This window comes from Fringilla coelebs (genome assembly GCF_963513975.1).
Source record: "Fringilla coelebs genome assembly, chromosome: 17".
Taxonomy (NCBI): Eukaryota; Metazoa; Chordata; class Aves; order Passeriformes; family Fringillidae; genus Fringilla; species Fringilla coelebs.
Genome location: NC_140043.1, coordinates 13,208,293 through 13,227,732, shown reverse-complemented (window position 1 = coordinate 13,227,732; position 19,440 = coordinate 13,208,293). Strand labels below are relative to the sequence as shown.

Sequence of the window (19,440 nt, the reverse complement as noted above, 5' to 3'; positions counted from 1 at the left end):
TAAAAATTTGCCTGGAAACAGGGTGAGAAATAGCTTAGCTGTAGGCCACGTTGAGAAATTTGGTTATTGTGTCAGAGAAAGCTGTCAGGTGAGCCTTGTGAAAGGTGAGATGCGTCAGCCTGTTGTGTTTCATCCTCTTTTTTTCCTGCACCTCCTTATTTTGTTGGGAGAAAGTGCTCAGCCCTGCTGTGTGTCTCACAGCGCAGTCTGAGTCTGACAGGATCCATCAGCACGTTCCCGAGTCCTTTGATCCCTCTTTTCTCTCTCCAGATCAAGATGTGTGAAACGTGCCAGAACGCGGAGCACAACAAGAACTTGATGCGGAAAGCCCGGCCCGTCAGGGTGGAATACCCCTGGGAAGTGCTGGGATTAGACATCCACGGTGAGTGAGTGAGTGGCTCAAGTGGCTCTCGGGGCTCCTCCCTCCAGCCGGGAGCGTGGCAGACCTGCTGCCACACGCAGCAGCACCGAGGGAAAGCTGCCGCTGCCTCTGAGGAGGTGCCAAGGAGGCCACAGCAGCTGCCCAGGCTGCAACCTGATCCCTGGGCTTGGCTCAGATCCCTCTGCGCACACGCTGGGAGCTGTGGGCGGGCTCTCTTCCCCAGAGCTGAGCCTCCCGTGGGTGTATTTTTGCTGACCAAGGTCACCAAAAATATTCTGGCCGAAGGACATTGCAGAAGAGAGTCGTGGTCACTTCTGCAGCGATTGGGTTTTTCACTTTGCCCGTTTGGGGGATATGAGGGCATCAGATTGATTTTTTTTTTTTTATGGCTGTTTATGCAGGGCCTTTTCCTGAGACAAGCCAGAGCAACACACATGTCCTGCTTGTGACTGACTACTTCACCAAGTGGGTGGAGGCTGCTCCTCTGCAGAAGAAAGATCCCTTCTCCGTGGCTAAAGCCCTGGCTACTGTTTTTTACAGGTGGGCTCCTCTGCTGTTGGTTACATTGCACGTCTGCAGTTGCAAAAATACCTGGTGTCCTCAGGATGTTTTCCTATGAGAGCAGGAATTCTCCCTTCTACAGGAGAGACCATGCAGTGGCTCTCAGCTGCTCTTTACAAAGTCTTTGGGAAGAGCCTGTTATCCTCCTGTTACGGGCAGAGAAGAAAGAGGCAGAAATGTTTCTCTGAGTAGCCCGAGGCCAGGGGAGCTGTGTCCCAGTTCTCTGCAGAAGCTTTAAAGCCATTCCCAGATTTCTCCTAGAAAGTGTTCATGTCACCATGTGACATTGTCCTTGTGGAAAACAGCGTGGGGCCAGTGGAGATTTGAATTCAGAGCAAGAAGCTGCTCTCATTTCTCCTGCTGCCTCATCATTCAAAAGCAAACAGGGATGCCTGCTTTGGAGCAGAGGGACCAGCAGACCTCTCTCTGCTCTTGGCGAGGTCACAGCAGCCTCAATAGCACCAGCTCCACTGGAGGGTCCTGTCCCCTTCCTATCCCATTTGCACCCATAAAGATGGAACTCCTTGGGCTCTGCCTCAGCTGAGGGAGTAAAACCAGTTGTGTGTCCTTTTCTTGCCCAGGTTTGGTGCCTCCAAGAACATTTACACCAGTCAGAGCTGGGACTTCTGCGAGGAGGTAGGTCTGCTGTGCGCTGGTTCAGGGGGAAGCAACGTGACCTTCAGCAGGTTTTTTGGACAATGTGACCTTTAGCAGGCAGCAGGTCCTGAAGGCAGAGTTGTGATGTGCTGTGTAGTGGGGGCGAGGGACTGGTGCTGCCTTATCCCTGCCCCTGTTGGGAGTGGGAGCTGATTTGCCAGTGCTTTCACTTTGGCAGGGATTCAAGGTTGTGGATCAGTGGTGCAAGTCCTCTCTGCTTAGAAGGAGACACCATGTGCACAAAATTCCAGCCCTACCCTGGGATTAACCTAGCTTCCCGGTGCTGTGGAGAGCTTCAAGCATGGGAGCAGTCATTGCAAAACATTTTCATAGGCTCTAATTTATCTGGGGAGCATTTTCAGATTGGCACAGGGCAAATAGTGCCTGTCCTGGCACAGGAGGGACAGTGCCTGTCCTGGCACAGGGGGAACAGTGCCTGTCCTGGCACAGGGGACACAGTGCTTTAGAGGCTGCTGTGGGGCTGACACGCCGTGATCTCCGTGTTCTCCCAGGTGAGCCGGCACCTGTGCGAGCGCTGGAACATCTCACAGCTCCTCACACCCACAGACCCCACAGACCCCCCCAGCCCTGGTGACCACAGTGCTGAGGTGCTCAGGGCCTCCATCTGCAGCGTGGTGAACGAGAAGCCCAGCGAGTGGGACACACACCTGGACCCCGTCCTCTTCGAGTTCCGCACCTCGGTCAACTCCACCACCAAGTACAGCCCCTTCTTCCTCATGTTCAACAGATACGTGTGCCTGTCCTCAGAGGTAACTGCCAGGCCCAGGGGAGCCTTGCAGGAGCTTTTTCCCTGCCGTGGTTGAGGAGTAACACCCGAATCTGTGCCTTGCAGGTGGATTTTCTCAAGGACTCTAAAGAGCAGGGGGCTGGCTCTGGTGAGGCCGACAGCCTCCCGCCGTTCACAGCCATGGTGCAGGAGCAGCAGAACGTGGTGAAGGAGATTGTAAGTCTTGTGGTGCCTTGAAATCATTTTGCAGGAGAGGTGGCACCTCAGTGTGTGCCAAGTGCAGCAGGAGCAGAGCTGGACCCTCTGGGCCAGCACCATAGGGGAGCTGCTGCTGGTGGTGCTGCTCAGAGGTGGGTGATGAAATACGAGGGACTGACTTGCCCCATCAGGCTAATGAGAGCTGTGTCCCAGCCTGCCCAGCTCCCTGCCTTGTAATCTGCATCCCAAATCAGCCAAGGGAGTCCCTCCTTAGGCAGGGACAAGAAGCCTTCAGGGAGATGCTGTGTAACTACAAAGGTTTAAAGTAGCCCTGCTCCAAAATGTGAGGAGTTTTGGGCTGCCATGAGGAGTAGTGGCCCAGTGGGCAGGGACATGGGCTTGGACGGTAAAGTCAGCAGGCAGCTCCTGACTGTCTCTGGGTGACCTTGGGCAGCTCATTTTGTCGCTCTAGTCCTTGGTTCCCTCACTTGAAAAATGACCTCAGTGTCCCCTGTGAAGTGCTTGGTGAGCTGTGTGCCAAAAAAACACAGACAGGCTAAAGTGCTTTGTTTGCTCAGTCATTTCTTACACTCAGTCGGGGTTGTGTGGTTCTCTCTGATCTCACCTGGCCTGTGGTTGTTCTTGCCAGGGAATGACAGGAGGAATATGGGACAGGAGGGAGGAGGCCCTGGGAACTGGATATGTAGGATCTGATCCCTTTGGCAACTCAGGTTCACTGGCTCAGCTCCTCTTTGTGAAATGGAGGTGCAGATCCTGGCACAGGGCAGTGAGAGCTCTGTCCTGTCCCTAAGGGAGCCTCTGCTGTTGGCATCACTGGCTCTCTCCTGCATCCAGGCAGGGATTGGGGCTGTAATTAACAGGAGGTGATAAAGCTTCCCTGGGCTCTGTGGCACTCCAGCCTAGATCCCCTTCTGCCCTCTACTGACTGACAGCTCTGAGTACGGCCGTGGAATTGCAGTTTCACATTGCAAGGACTCCTGCTGGTTTGGGTGGTGAGAACAAGGCTGGGAAGTCCCTGCTGAGTCCCTCCCTTGCCCCAGGTGCATCCAGCTTTGACACAGCCTCTCTTACAAGGAGAGACCGTGGGAGCTGTGAAAGCTGGGCCTGCTCAGTCTGGAGGAGACTGAGAGGGGATCTCATCAATCCATAGAAATTTCTCTGAGGGGTGTCAGATGATTGTGCCAGGCTCTTCTCAGTGGTGCCCAGTGACAGGATGAAGGGGAATGGCCATAAACTCAACCACAAGAAGTTTCACCTCAACATGAGGAAGAACTTCTTTCCATTAAGGTGGCAGAGCACTGGAACTGCCCAGGGAGGCCGTGGGTTCTCCCTCTGTGGGGACGTGTTCCTGTGTCACCTGCTCCAGGTGACCCTGCCTGGACGTGGGGTTAGCCTGGATGATCTCCAGAGTTAAGGATTCCAACCCTAAGGATTCTGAGATTCTGGGATTCACTGAGCTTGTGTCAGAGCTGAGCTGATTGCTGAGGGACACCTCGAAGCCCAACCCATCTGTTCTCCTGACAGGTGATCTCCAACTTGACCACGGCCTGCGAGCGCAAGGGCACAAAAAGGAAAACTCGGAGCCTGCCCTCTCTGGCCTTCAAGGTGGAAGACAACGTGTTTGGGGGCAGCCCTGCCAGCTCCCTGAAGAAGCTGAAGAAGGGCCAGTTTGTTTCGTTCCAGATCGAGACAGTGCTGCCCCCTGAGCAGAGCATGTCCGGCGGGAAGAAACCCAGTTAACCCTGGGCGTGCCGGGGTCCTGCGGCGCTGGGGACAGCACCGACTGTCCCCAGGGTTTGTGGCCCGGCTGCGTGGGAGTGCAGGGTGCAGACATGCCTGCTCTGTCGGGGGACAAAGGAAGGGGAAGGTTCAGAAAGGGGGTCTGTTCAGTCCCTTCCTGGTCCGGGTTTGCCCTTGGATCATCCCTCGGACCGAGGGAGGTGGCACCGTCCTCGTTTAGGTTTGGCAGGGAGAGACTCAGTCCTGCCGAAAAGCTCCACCTTGACTGTGGCTTGGAAGTTGCCATTTGGGAGTTTTTGGGTGCAGACCAAAGCCCAGGAGTGATCTGGATGCAGGTGGAGGAGAAGCAGAAACCAGACCCGGCTTAGTCACAGACAGTGTTTCCTGCAGCTTAAAAGTGTCCCTGCTGTGAGCCTGAGCCAGGAATAGTCACTCCAGGTTTGACTGTGTTCCTGGTGGATGTGGGAAGGGCTTGAAGTGAGAGGTTTCCTTTTTTTTTTTAATGTTTTGATTTAAGCACTTATAAGCAGAATTAAAATCAACAACAGAATGTGGTATTTTTGGTTTTGGTTATCCAGGCAGAGAGAAAGGAATTCGTGTTTTGTAAAGTCACCATTCTGTTCTCTCCAGAAATGGTACAAACTCCAGGAATCCTGACATCTGTGCCTGTGCTAGTCAGGGTCACAGGGGTGTTTTTATGCCCAGCACTCCAAAAACACCTGGAAATTTTGGGATGATGACACTGCCCCTCTGACATGTGTATAGCCCGCATGGGTGCTGTCCAGGGAAGAGCCTGAGCCCTTCCAGTCCTTAAGAGTTGGAGTGGGAGGTGAAGGGGAAAATAATTTACAAGCTGGATTTCTTGAAAGTGGATTCCTCTGTGTTAGGGGTTAATTAAACCCTTGTCAAGTCCCTCTTGAGGGGTTAATTAAACCCACCGAGCCCCTGCTTAAGGATTAACTTAAAATATTATTTCGAGCCCTTTTCCCGGTTGCTCTTGAGCCAACTCCTGTGTTGTATTTTCCCTCTTTACTGCAGAGATGACATAGAACCAATAAAATAATTTTAAAAATTTAAAAACGTGTCTATTTGGGGAGGATAAAAACGTTCTGAGGTGGGGAAAATTCCGGGACTGCCTTTGCCGCGTCGAGGGGGTGTTTACCGGGACAGGGCGGAGCGGCGGGACCGGTGACCCCGCCTCGAACCCCGAATTTGGGGGTCCCCGGTGCCGCCGCTCGGTCCGGCCGTGGGCGGGGCCGGGCGCGCGCCGCAGGAGAGGGCGGGGCCGGGGGCGCGGCCACAGCAGGGCCACGCCCAGCACCGACCTTGTTCCCGGGACGCGCCGCCGCCGGTCGGACCGGGCTGATCCCGCCGATCCCCGACCCGCCGCCGGTAAGACCCGTCCGGGCGGGCCGGGGCTGAGCTGCTCGGAAGGGGGAGCCGTGTGTGGGTGTCCGGCCGGGCTATGGCGGGCTCGGCCCTTCCCGGGTGTTTCCCCCGCCTCGGGACATTCTCCTGCGCGGGGAAGGCGGGATGCGAGTGGGGACCTTGGGAGGCTCCAGCCTGGGGGCTGGGGACACTGCTGCGGGTGCTGGGGAGCTGCGGTGACTGCCTCCTACTCCTCCTCCGTCTTCTCCTCCTCCTCCATGGGCCGGATCCGCGCAGCTTTGCAGCGGATGGCAGCAGCGAGCACCCTGGGAAGCGTGTGCTGCTCCTCCCTGGCACCGCTGCTCTGCTTTGCGTCCATCCCTCCTTCTCCACCCACCCCATAATCCCCGTGATTCCCCAAATTGCAGCCTCTGCCCTGTTTTCCTACGCTTTTTAGCTTTTTATCCCATTTACCCGGCCACCGAGCAGCTCTTGCCCAAGGGCGCAGCTTGTCCAGTGCCGAGGGCTGCCCTTGGTCCCGGTGGTTTGGTTTTGGGGCGCTGCGGTCGCACAGGCCGGAGTGTGGCCGACACATGGCACCGTTAGTGCGGTGCCTTCCGCACTGTGCACCGTCACCCGCTGCTGACCCAGCACAAATTTCAGGATCGGGCACCTCCCTCTTGCCAACGCGTGGCTCCTCGGGGCATGGCACCGGAGCAGGTGAGCGGCTCGCTCGCCGCCCTTTGCCGGGTCCGTTCAGAGCCTGCCTCACCATCGCTGCTGCCGGACAGACCCGGGCGGCAGCAAGGGCAGCGTCCCGCCCGCCCCGGAGCCTTCCTCTCCCGCGGGACGCAGCCGTGGAATTCCAATCCCTTTTTAATTTCCTCTCGGGATTTTTGTTGTGTCATTGAACTGCACGCTGACTGCACAGTGGGTTCAGTGGGCTACCCCGAGTTAAGATCCAAGAGGGCTGGGGACAGTAAGGTGTGGCAAGCTGCGGTACGTATGGTTTAGTCTTATTTTGATGACGGGGAACTCTTATAGAGCTGAGCTGCTCCCCTGACTGCTTTCCAACGGTTTTGACTGCTTGCTTTCAGCTTTGTCCTGGGAGAGGTGGGCAGGGACTCTTGGATCATGACTGTCCAAGTTTACCACCTCCACGGCTCCGTAGCACGGGACACGTGGCTGCACGGATGTGATGGCAGCACCCAGCAGCCGCCATAGCCAGATTCCCATCGGGATGTGCAGATTTCTGATTTGGGATTCAGGATGCATGAAGGCATCTGGGAGGGAAGCTTGTCTTCCTTTGTACTGCCCATTAAATGAAATACCTTGGGGCGTGTGCAGCAGGCAAGGGAGGTGCAGATAGTGGTGTCTGCAGTCAGGATGGGTTGGTGGGGAGCTGGCATGGTTGCCCTCCCATCCTGCTTCCCTTTTTCTGCCTCCTCCCTGGAGTAAATAACCCCATCCCCCTCTCTCACCCCGCAGCAGAGGCCGACATGAGCACGTCCTTGCTGTGTTAGGGCTGCCCCTCCCCACGTCAGTGACCCCAGCCCGGCGGCGAGGATGCGCGCCTGGAAGGCGGTGGCCAGCACGCTGGCGCTCAGCGGGGCCGATGTGGTGGTCACCACGCTGCTCTACACGCACGGCCAGGGCGGCCGGAACGTCCTGCAGGACCTGCGGCACTTCAACATCTTCAACTCGCTGCTGGACATCTGGGGGGGCTGCCTGTACCGCAGCTGCGTGCTGCTGGGCGCCGCCATCGGCGTGGCCACCAACACGGCCTATGGCCCCCGGCGCCTCAGGGCATCGCGGACCTTCATCGCCGTCGTCTGCCTCCTCATGGGCATCTACATGATGGTGAAGCTGCTGCTCTACTCGGAGGTGCGGAAGACCATCAGGGACCCCTGGTTCTGGGGGCTCTTTGCCTGGACCTACGTAGCGCTGGCGGCCACCTTCGGGCTGTGGCAGCTGCTGGCCTGTGTCACCTCCTCCCGCGAGGCGCTGGGGCCCAGCTCCGAGTCCCGCGCCGAGGTGGAGGAGAGCTGTGACGGGGGCACCTCGAGGGACAAGAGGGAGGAGGCAGCAGGTCCCACCATCCATAAACTGCTGTCCTACACCAAGCCAGATGCCTTCTTCCTGGGCATTGCCTCCTTCTTCCTCCTCGTGGCCGCCCTGGGTGAGTGAAGGGACCAGGCAGGCCGTGGTGTGCTCCCATTCCCACCGGGAAGGATGGAGGAGCCACGGTCATGGGGCTTGGAAGCACCCTAGGATTGCTTTTTTGGGTGGGGTGGGTGGCATGTGCTGCATGGGGTGGGTGAAAAATGCAATGGAGCAAAACAAAATGCAATAGGGGATAAAATACCCTGGGAGTGCAACATCCCCATTGTGTGATGGCCGAGTATCCCTGGGGTGGGGATGGGATTGTCCACAGGCTGTCACAGTTGGGAATACAGATCCTGGGCCAATCCCATGCAGTGGGGCTGAGCCCCCATGTCCTGTGCTTGTCCTGCAGGAGAGACCTTCCTGCCCTACTACACGGGGCTGGCCATCGACGGCATCGTGGTGCAGAAGAGCATGGATCGCTTCTCCACGGCAGTGCTGGTCATGTCGCTGCTCGCCATAGGAAGGTAATGCAGGGGCTGGACCTGGCCCTGGCGAGGAGTCTGGGGATTTCCCACACAAGCTCATGGTGATGGTGGGCACAGGCACCCGCTGCACCAGTTTGCTGCCAGGGCCCAGAGATGTGCTGTGAATTCTCTGAGCAGAGAGGCCATGGCTGGCAGTCACGAGGCCTTTGTGTGGCCCTTCATGTCCATCTGCTGGAGGTGGAGGAGCAGGAATGGACACAGGGAATGGGTTCCCTGGGGAGTGCTGTTCCAGCAGCGCTGCGCTCCTTCCCAAAACTTGTCACTACTGTAGTTAGGACCAGCCACCACTGTGCTGGTGGCACCCAGGAGAGGTGTGGGCTGGTGATAAGTGGTGTCAGCACTGCCCAGGCCCTTGGCCAGGCGTGGGGGTGTTGCTGTGGCTGAGAGGGTTTCGTGTCCATGGCTCTATAACGTTTCTTATCTGCAATTAGCTCATTTGCCGCAGGTATCCGGGGCGGCGTTTTTACGCTCATCTTTGCACGGCTGAACATCCGCCTTCGGAACTGCCTCTTCAGGTCCCTGGTGTCTCAGGAGATGAGTTTTTTTGATGAGAATCGCACAGGTTGGTTCCTCTCTCCCCTGGATTTGCTCTAACCCCTCTATCCCATCCCAGATTTTTTCCCCTTGGCTTGCTCTACTGTCGTACAGCAGACTGGGGGCAGCCAGAGGCAGCACCCATGTGCTCCTGGTTAGAAATTGAGGCAGAAAGCTCTTCCCTTGCTGTTGTCTCCCACCGTGGGGATGTCCCATTGCCACCCATCAGCCTGGCATCCAGAAGTCCCACCCCCAAAACTCCCATTTCTTTCCTCCCATCAATGCCTATTGGTGGGCTGCTCTCCAGCTTTGCTCCTGTCTCTGAAACCTCGGATGTGTGAGGCTTGCTGGGTGTGCTTGTTGCTTTCCCTGCTTCCAGTTCAGTCCTGTCCCAGTCCCAGGCCATGTGTGCCACTCTGGTGCAACTTGCACACATTTAATTTTGTCTCAGTGGTATTTTTAGTTTTGAGGCTGTTGCTGTATTTAGCAGTCACTCCATAGTGCCTTGGTAGCTGAGGGCAGCAGAGATGTTACTGGAAGTGGGATACAGATAACCCTGGACTTGCACAAAAGCATGGGAATTCAGCTGGACTCAAACACAGGCCAAGGACTCAGGAGCTCAGTGTGATGTTTGCTGGCTGTAACACTCAGCTCCACCAAAAGGCACCGCCAGAGCTTCATCCTTCAGTAGCTGGATCTGTGTCCTCAGGTCCCTCGGGCCAGCTTCAGGCTGTGGACTGTGTGTGGCCTGTGAGCTGCCCTCCAGCACAGGATGCTGCCACAGTCCCCTTTGCTGTCCTACAGCCACCCTTGGTGGCCCAGGGATGCAGCTTGTGCCTTCCTGCTCCTCGTGCATGCAGCAATCCAAGCTCCTCTGTTTTGCTTTGCATCCACAGCGGTGGAGAGCTGCCCCCCTTCCCCGCCACCCTTCAGACCCCCAGCTGCTTGGATGGGCAGCTCCATCTAGCCCCTGGCATGGGATGTGGGACACAGTTGGGCAGTGATCTGCCGTGGTGACACGTCCCTGCTCTCCCCTTCCCCGACCCCTCGTTGCTGCAGGGGACGTCATCTCCCGCCTGACGTCGGACACGACCATCGTGAGCGACCTGGTCTCCCAGAACATCAACATCTTCCTGCGCAACGTGGTGAAGGCCACGGGCGTCATCTTCTTCATGTTCAGCCTCTCCTGGAAGCTGTCCCTGGTCACCTTCATGGGCTTCCCCATCATCATGCTGGTGTCTGATGTCTATGGGAAGTACTACCAGGTAGGCAGGGGCAGCTGGCGTTGCTGCAGTGCTGGGCTGGTCTCCCTGTGAAGCCATCAAGGAGCTTGTGGGTGGCCTTGGAGCTGGTGGGAGTGATGCTGGAGTGTTTTGCTGCCAGCAGTGGGGGCAGGAAGGTGGCATTAAACCTGTGTGGGCAGACAGGTGTAGCCTGGGCTCTTACCTTGCTTCATGCTCAGGAGGGGAAGCATCTCAGGTGTGATAGAAGGGGGGGCTGGGCTGTGTAATGTCCTGTATACATCTGCCTGTCCTTGTGCGACTTCTCCTCCCCCTCTGGAGTCACCTGATGGGGTCCCAGAGCCCAGGGCGAGCGGGGAGATGTGCCATGGGCAGCCTGGCACCCGCTGAGCTCCCTCTGCCTCCTCCTGCTCCCTGCAGAAGCTCTCCAAGGATGTGCAGAGCGCTCTGGCCAAGGCCAACAACACAGCTGAGGAGACCATCTCGGCCATGAAGACCGTCCGCAGCTTCGCCAACGAGGAGACAGAGGCCAACGTGTACTGGCAGAAGCTGCAGCAGGTGTACAAGCTCAACAAGCGGGAGGCCATGGCTTACACCTACTACGTCTGGTCCAGTGGGGTAGGTGGATGGCCCTGGGGCCTCCCTGCATGGGGCTGGGATGGGCAGGGGGGTCTCTCCAGATCCCAAAGCACACGTGGTTCTCCTCTGCTCGCAGGGAACTCTGTGGGTGAGCCCAACCCTGCTGTCCGCTGCTGGTGATCCCCAGGCTCTTGATCATTTGTTATTTTTATCCATCAAAAAACGCATCCCATTCCACTCTGAGGCAGCGCTGTGTCGTTCCCTGGAGCTGCCTGTTTCCCCGGCACATGGGGCAGTAATTGATAAGAGCTCAAGGTCGTGGAGCAGCCCATGGCTGTGTGGTGCTGCAGTGCGTGCCGGTGCCAGCTCCGCTCCGGGGCTCCGGCTGGGAACAGCCGCGGCGTTGGTTGAGCTTCTGCTCGGGAACGGAGATCTTCTGCGTGTGGGTGGTGGCAGGGGGAGGCTGCTGGGCTTTGGCTTTGGGCTTGTTTTCTTTCTTTCCTCCCCCCCTGCAAAATGCTTTTTCATTGTTTAACACCAGATGGTTTGGGATTTCTCCAGGGCAAAACCCTCACGTGAGGCTGCCCTTGTCTCTGCACGTTCAGGGATCGAAGCAGTCGCTGGTGAAGGGGCTGTGAGTTACGGTGCCTTCATGCAACTGTGAGAGACTTTATGGCTTCCCAAGTCTGGAAACAAAATGGGAGCATTATTAGCATTGTTTCTGGGCTCCCAGATGAAGCTGGAGCATGAGCTGGGCTGACACTGATGCTGACAAATCTAAGAAGGCAAAAGCCCTCAAAAAACTGCTCCTGCAGAGTTCACGTAGAAAGAATGACAATGGATGTAGCTCAGCCCTGGTAGAGTCTTTCTCAGAGGGAACGCAGGAGCTTAAGGTCAGATCATGGCAGAGCTATAGAGGAGGCATTTTTTCCCCCTGTATTTTTGTCTCTGTGAATTTACAACCTCTTCTGGTCCCACAGGGCACCAGGGCATCACTGCTTTTTGAAGCACCTGGGCAGCATGGAACCAGCTGAATAAAAGGGGCTGGTATTTTTGTCACATCAGAGCTGATCTGTCTCCTTTCTAGAGTAGGTGGTACCCCCCACAGACTTCAGGTGACAGCTGGGGTTATGCTTCAGGGACTTGTACAGGCAAGGATATTCTGCATTAACTCCTGGCTTGATTTTGTGTTCTAAATTAAAATGTGTCACACTCGTATAGCGGAAAGTTTATTTTAGTGGTGAGGTGACTGCATGCCTTGGTTAATTTGAACATAGATTATTATGCTTGAGGACCTTAGTCCAAGAGAGAAGTTCATGAGATGCTCTGTTATTTCAGATAAATTCTGCCTCCTTGGCTGCTGTCCCTCAGGACTTGTTTTGTTGAAAGATATCTGCCCAACTCCTTAAATCAGCCCATGTACTTGAGTTGTTTTTCTCATTTCCATGCTCGCTCCTAGGGCTGTCAGCTGCACTGTCAGGGATCCTCAGCTCAGGGCTCAAAGAATAAATGTCAGCACATGAAGTTTGGGCTGTTGTGTGAATAATGACAAATGCACCAAAAATCCATTTGTCCTTGCTGATTCAGGGGTGTTCTCTTGCTTTCAGCTGACCCTGCTGGTGGTCCAGGTCAGCATCCTTTACTACGGTGGGCACCTCGTGATCTCTGGGCAAATGACAAGTGGAAATCTGATATCCTTCATCATTTATGAGTTTGTCCTGGGGGACTGCATGGAGGTGAGTCAGTTTTAGCAGGCAGCCCCAGAATGGGTTGGGTTGGAAGGGACCTTACAGCCCATCTCTTTCCAGCTCCCTGCCATGGGCAGGGACACCTTCCACACCTTCCCAGGTTGCTCCAAGCCTCATCCAACCCGGTCTTGGACACTTCCATGGGTGGAGCAGCCACAGCTTCTCTGGGCAACCTGTGCCAGGGCCTTCCCACACTCTGGGCTACCCCTTTTATCTCCCAGAAGGTCCCAGGGCAGTTGCAGGGACAGATTCAGCGCTGACTTTCCCATGACTCATTTCTTTGGTGCTGTGGCACTGCCAGAGGGGGGATTCTCCCCTCTACTCCCCATTCCTGCCATGCTGTGCTCTCCCAACTTTCATGTTCCTGAAGCAGCTTGTCCCCCAAAAAGGCAGCTGGGACCAGAGGGGTCAGGCTGGTCCTGCTGAAGGGCAGAGCCCTGGCTGCCTGCCAAGCACATTTCCTGGTGTGAAGAATGAAGGGATTACAAAGCTGCCTGTTAAATTTCAGGCTTCATTAAAAACTTAATTATATTACTTTTTTTTTTTCCTTTCCCTGGAATAGGCTGCAAGCTGCTGCGTTGGCAGCACATTAGCAAGATGGGATTGTGGGTGGGATGGTAGAGCCCACCCAGGGCTGCCTTCCCCTTGCAGAGGCATAAACTTGGTTAATCCAGGCAGGAATGATCCAGTTGAGGTTTCTTCACAGCCAAGTGTGGTTTTGGTGGTGCTTCAGCCTCTGTGCAGGGGCAGAGCAGAGCTGGAGGCAGCCTGCCGGGCTCTCACCATCTGTTCAGATGACTGCAGGCTCTGCTGGTGTTTCCAGGCTGTGGTTTTGGTGTGGATTTAGTTGGTTTGGAGGGGGTTTTCCCCCTCCTGGTGGGAGGGGCAGTTACAGTACAAACTTTTCTGCGGCTCTGGGTTTAATATTGAAAAACACCCGTGCCCTGGGGCTGTCCATGTATCCCTTCCATACCCAACAGAGGAGGGAGGGTTTTCTTGCCCTGTGTCTGATGCCTGAAGTCAATGTCAGGCGATGGGAGACCTGGGAATGCTGCAGCCATTCCCCTTCGGAGTGGCACTGGCTGATTTCCCCATCACCTGGGAGGGTCTCACTGCTTCCTCTTCCCTTGCAGTCCATTGGCTCCGTGTACAGTGGCCTCATGCAGGGTGTGGGAGCTGCTGAGAAGGTCTTTGAGTTCATCGACCGCCAGCCCACCATGGTGCACGACGGCTCCCTGGCCCCGGATCACGTGGACGGCAAGGTGGAGTTCAGGAATGTCACCTTCTCCTACCGCACTCGCTCCGCCACCCAGGTCCTCCAGGTGAGCCCTGTGGGCACTGTGCACTCCCAGCACCATGTGCTGCTGCTCCATCCTGGCCAGGAGCAAACCCCAGCCCGTGGGGAGTGTCAGCTGCCTGTCAGAGATGTGTAAAGGCAGGCTCAGTGCTTGCTGCAAAACAGATTAAAAGGAGCAGCGGGTGTTTAGGGCCGGCCTTCCTTACAAGGAATGAGATTTATTAATAAAACCCTTGTTCCCTGCTCAAGCATTAAACATGTCAGCATGGTACAGGGCTTTGTGCCAAGCTGCCTCAGACTGTTTCTGTGGGAGAGGGGCTGGGATCATGAGACAGGGGGAAGCAGCAAAGAGGTCAGTTTGCTTTTTAGAGGACCTGCTACATCAGCAGGCAAATCTGAAGCAATTTGGAGGCTTTTCGCTTCCTCAGAGCCAGGAGAAATGGCTGATGTGGCACATCACCAAGGCAGAGGGGCACTCTGGCCAGATTCTGGCTCCTTCCCTTGTGTAGTGCCCCAGGACGTTGAGAAAAGGCTGGACCTGAGCACGTTCTCCCATCCATGTTGCAGGACGTGTCCTTCACCCTGCACCCTGGCAAAGTGACAGCGCTGGTGGGCCCTTCAGGGAGTGGGAAGAGCTCCTGTGTCAACATCCTGGAGAACTTCTACCCCCTGCAGGACGGGCAGGTGCTGCTGGATGGGCGTCCCATTAACATGTACGATCACAAGTACCTGCACTCCGTGGTACGAGCGACTGATACCTGTATTCTGGGTGGGATACCTGTGTTCTGCTTAGCCCACTTGCCACCTGCAGGGCTCTGAGGGGATGCATGGCACTGCTGCACGTTGCTTTGGATTTGATCTGGCAGCTCCAGAAACGTCCAGAAAGCTGGAGGCTGGAAGTGGTCCAAGAAATGAATTTGGATAATTTGTGGGGGCGGAAGGGAAGGGGATGGAGGGTGGTTTCAAGGGGAAGGGGAAGCCTTCCAAAAACAGAACAAAAAACATCTTTTGTTTAGTATTTTTTGGCCAACACAGTAGAAATATGTTTTTGGCTGTTGGATTAATTATCATCTAAATTGGGTTTGGAAAAAGAGTTTTGTATTCCTCCAGCAATTTCTGCCTTAAGATCTTAGAGTAATTCTCAGCTAATGGGGAGTTAAACCTCTCAGGATTCTGGCAGCAGCTGGAGCACCAGAAGGGCTGGTGCTTTGCCTAGGAGAGGGGTCCGGGCCCCTCAGCTCTCATCTGTGTGTCAGCACAGATCAGCCTTCATCTCTGCAAGTAACTGCCTCCTTTGTTTGCCCCCAGAGCAAATGGCCTCAGCAGTCAGCAGGAAAACCTGAAAACAATTGATCAGAGACAGGCTGGAAAGCCAAAGTCACTGTGACTAATTTACATTCCCTGCCCGTACAGAGCGAAAATCAAAGGCCAAGCAAATCCTTCAGTTTAGAAAGCCTGGTATGGTGTTAGGGGCACGGGGAGATCTCAATTAAAATATGACCGTGTCTCCCTGGCTCTCTCATGCACAATTCTGAGTGCTAGTTTGAAAGGTTTGATGTATTCCAATATCAAGGGTTTGATAAAGCGGCTGAACGTGACAGTGAAAAGCCATGGCTGTAAGGCAGGATGGGGAGACTGTTGCTAAGCAATTAAGGAATTGCAGCAGTTACCTCCCTAACTTGCTCATTTGGGATTAAAAGATGCAAGAGGGCTCATTCACACGGCCCAAGTGTGACTACTGGCCTTGAAAGGAAAATCAGCAAGGGCCTGGGAGAGGGTCTCTCCAGCTTGACTTATCCCAGCAACTGGTTTTCCACTCTGGGAAAAGCAAACAGTGATGGGAATAAGAGATCCGGAGCAAAACCACAGCAGGCTTTAGGAGGGGGAAGCCCATCCCAGATGCCAACATGCCAGCATTGCATTCAGGTTCCTCCCCTGCAAAATGGCTTTCCAGCAGAAGATGCAAACTGGGCACGCTGACATTGGCATCCTCACTGGAAGCTCACTATGAGCACTTCTCTATCTTGGTTAATGACATTTCTATATCTTGGAATATCTATATATCATATCTATATCTATGGAAGGAACAAATATCAATGGTCTGAGATACCATGCAGTGCATCTTCTGCTCCTGACCCCTGCTCTCCCTTTGCTCCCTGCAGATCTCCCTGGTGAGCCAGGAGCCCGTGCTGTTTGCCCGCTCTATTGCAGACAATATTTCCTATGGCTTGGCCTCAGCCTCCTTCGAGTCCGTGGTCCAGGCTGCCCAGAAGGCCAACGCCCACAATTTCATCACTGAGCTGCAGGACGGCTACCACACAGGTACCCACCCGCTGCTGGGCCTGGCAGCTGCACGTCCTGCCCGCTCCTGGTTTGCATTTTGACCCCTCCCTCTCTCCCTTGACCCAACAGAGGCAGGGGAAAAGGGAGCTCAGCTGTCGGGTGGGCAGAAGCAGAGAGTGGCGATTGCCAGGGCCTTGATCCGAGCCCCTCCCATCCTCATCCTGGACGAAGCCACGAGCGCGCTGGATGCGGAGAGCGAGCACGCGGTGAGTGGGTGCCCTGGCTCTTTGGGCCCAAGAGGGCTTGGAGGACAGACTGTAGCCTCAGTTTCCAGCCAGTGGACAAACTTATTCTTGATATGGTGCTATCAGAGGGTTGAGTAAAGCGCTAATTCCGTAGCAGGAATTTGATTCCGATGCTCTTGTAGCCACCAGGAAAGGAATAATTCCATGCTCACAGCAGCCAGTGCCTGACAAACCTGATGAGGTAGGGATATTTGCTGATTTTTTTCAATGTGGAAGGTGTTAATTGGCATACAAAGACTCTGTGCTGCCTTTTAGGACAGGATACAGAGGAAGACCGTATAAAATGGGGCTGCAGCAAGGAGAGTAGGAGTGCCTGAGCTCAAATCCCAGCCAAGGCACCAAGGAAGCCACACTTGCAGGAAAAGCCTTGAGTGCCCTGTGAACTGGTTTATCTGTCTGGAAGTTTGGCCTCTCCGATGCAATGACATGAGGGAAAGGCTGTTCAAGGTTGGGATTCGAGTGCCTCCAATCCCAGAGGACAAATCCTGCTGGGGCAGCACAAGTATCTGACCTTGGAGCAGCTTGCTGCCTCACAGGTCCTCAGTCACGTGTGTGGTACCTGATGCCAGCCCAGGGCTGGTTTTGGCTACCCAGGGGTGTCAATGTGACGTGTGCCTGATGGCCACCTGCCTGACTTTAGACGTCAGTGCTATTGTCTCTTGACTGGAAAAAAACCTTCTCTTGCCTTGCCTTGATACACTGAGGAAAAAATTCTGCTTTTCTGAGCAGCTGCATTCACCAGGTGTTCCTGCAGTCTCTGCCAGCACCACGTGGCCTCCAAATTTGGGGCCCAGCTGTAACAAGTCCCCAGCTTGCAGGATTAGGCCTGTGCTGCTCGCCTAGCTGGACTGAGATGGTCTTTGGGCTGCAGCTGGGAGCTGGGCTGGACATGCTGGTGCTGGTAGTGCTGCAGGGAGTAGAGGAGAAGGCATCTCCTGTCCAGAGGTTTCTGGACAGAGACCACAAAGCTGCTGCTCTCCCAGTGCCCGGGCACTAACGCCTTTTCTCCCCGCAGATTCAGCAGGCGATTTACGGCGACTTGCAGAACCACACGGTGCTTGTCATAGCTCACAGGCTGAGCACTGTGGAGAGGGCACACAACATCATTGTGCTGGACAAGGGCCGCGTGGTGCAGCAGGGCTCGCACAAGGAGCTGATGGAAGAAGGAGGCCTTTATTCCAAGCTGGTGCAGAGACAGATCCTGGGGCTGGAGGGGGGAGGCACGGACAGTGGCCAGCCCGCAGCCCGGGGGGACGCGGCCAAGGCGCCCGGGGGGCTGGAGGAGGAGTTCAGGATAGACCATTCCCTGCCGGCCGCGGCACAGGACGATTTCACCAACGCTGCCGCGCCCAAGTGAGGGCGGCCAGCGCTCGGATGCTCCCTGGGATGGAGGTGGCAGAACGGCTGGGATGGAGGTGGCAGAACAGCTGGGATGGAGGTGGCAAAACGGCTGGGATGGAGGTGGCAGAACGGCGCTGCTGGCTCGCCCCACGTCACACACCCTGCACACCCAAACACACACCATAGAGCTTCCTGCAGGACGCCTGCCGGCCGGCACAACAGGGATTCACTCGAGGGAGCTGGGTCTTTAGCAATTCTCAGCATTTCTACTGGGTTTCTTTTCTTACTTCCAGTAACTCCTCTCGACTGGGACTTTTCTCCCATCGATCTGCATGTGTAACTGCTATTAACTGTAATGGATGTTAAATGCATGCGTGGGGGGGAAGGTTGAAAACCCCTCCAGGAATTTCAGGGGGTGGCTTTTGTGGCTGGATAGAAAAATGGTGACTGTAAAGCAAGGTCCTGCTCCCTCTGTCAATCTATGGGGCTAATCCAAAGTTGGCTGAAGCCTGTAGGGAGTTCCCTTTGGCTTTGGTGAAAACTGGATCACTCCCAGGGAGCTGAATGCCGGGAGAGTTTTGCACTGAGTGCCTGCAGGCTCAGGCTCTCAATCATTGCTGCTGAGCTTGTATTACGTAGTATCCATCCTTGCTGGGACAAGCCAGGGGACCGGGAGGCAGATGTTACTTTCTGATTTGCTCTTGGTGCTTGGTGGGTGTTTGTTTTTAAGGATGAAATGTTTTACCATACCTGGGTTAGGTTTTGGGGCTTGGGGTTTTTTTTGTTCGATTTGTTTGTAGTTTTTTAACGTTATTTGTGTGCACTGTGCAATGTCTGTCTGGCTCCAGCATCCACTGAAAATTGGTCTGTTACTTCAGAATTTTTTTTAACTCACAACCCCGGTGCTGGTGTGAAAAAAAAACACTACTAAAGACAGGCAAAAAACACTAAAAGACAGCACTTTATAAATCCCACCAAAGCTTTGTTCAGCATCAGGCCATGCTAGCGACTTCACTGCATGGGAAATCCGTTCTGTCACGTTCCTTGAAGTCCAGCTTCAGCTGCCTGAACTTTATAATGTGTTTCTTTGAATATAATTTATTTTAGTATGAGGGATAGAAAGAAATGTGTTGCTCCTAGCCCTTTGGGGTAATGGCTTAGTAGTGTTATCCTGCTATAGATTGGTGAAAAATCCTATGCAGCCAGGCAAGTGCTGTTTCAAAAATAGCATTTCTAGGGAAACACTGACTTCAGACTCTGCATAGTTAAGAAATTCTCTCAAGCACTTTAGCTCTCATGTTTTCTGATACTTGAATGCTGCTGCATTTTCCTTTCCAGCAGGTTTGCATTTTTGTTATTGGCAATGTTTTGTTTTCATTTAGTGATGTTTTACAAACTCTAAATTTAGTGTCCTTGAGGAGGGATGCTCAAAAAAAATAAAATACTACCTCTGCCACTCAACATCGAGCCACTCTGGTTTGGGGGTGTTTTTTGCTTTTTGGGTTTTCAAGGTTCATCTGACACCACAGCTGAATGCAGCTGCTCCTGCACTTGTTCTGGGGAATGACTAGAGGAACCCACAGAGAAGGAGGTATGTAAAACACTTCAGCATCTGATAATGGCTGTGAGCCCAGCAGTCGGGAGAACTCATTTCCACCCCGGATCCCGTTGTGTGTCAGTCTCCCAGGGAAGGACAGGCAGTCTAACCTGTTCTCAAAGCATGGTGCTTCCTGACTGGAATCTTTTCAGCTGCTGGCTTTTGTGATATGATAACAATCTGTGCCCC

General features: G+C 54.7%; 1 protein-coding gene across 1 annotated transcript; it reads left to right on the top strand.

Moving 5' to 3' along the window:
- The first annotated feature begins 5,628 nt into the window (after nt 1-5,628).
- Nucleotides 5,629-18,999, top strand: ABCB9 (ATP binding cassette subfamily B member 9). Its single transcript, XM_084216993.1, has 12 exons — nt 5,629-5,699; nt 7,164-7,854; nt 8,191-8,305; nt 8,758-8,888; nt 9,920-10,125; nt 10,522-10,719; nt 12,288-12,416; nt 13,562-13,750; nt 14,293-14,466; nt 15,888-16,047; nt 16,138-16,274; nt 17,329-18,999. The coding sequence occupies exons 2-12, from the start codon at nt 7,242-7,244 to the stop codon at nt 17,668-17,670; spliced, it is 2,394 nt and encodes a 797-aa protein (XP_084073119.1). The 5' UTR covers nt 5,629-5,699; nt 7,164-7,241; the 3' UTR covers nt 17,671-18,999.
- Nucleotides 19,000-19,440: the final 441 nt, after the last annotated feature.

Coding starts and splice junctions, on each gene's coding strand:
- ABCB9 (XM_084216993.1), top strand. CDS start 7,242: ATGCGCGCCTGGAAGGCGGTGGCCAGCACGCTGGCGCTCAGCGGGGCC. Junction 10,720..12,287: donor ACTACGTCTGGTCCAGTGGG/GTAGGTGGATGG, acceptor TCTTGCTTTCAG/CTGACCCTGCTGGTGGTCCA. Junction 13,751..14,292: donor CCGCCACCCAGGTCCTCCAG/GTGAGCCCTGTG, acceptor TCCATGTTGCAG/GACGTGTCCTTCACCCTGCA.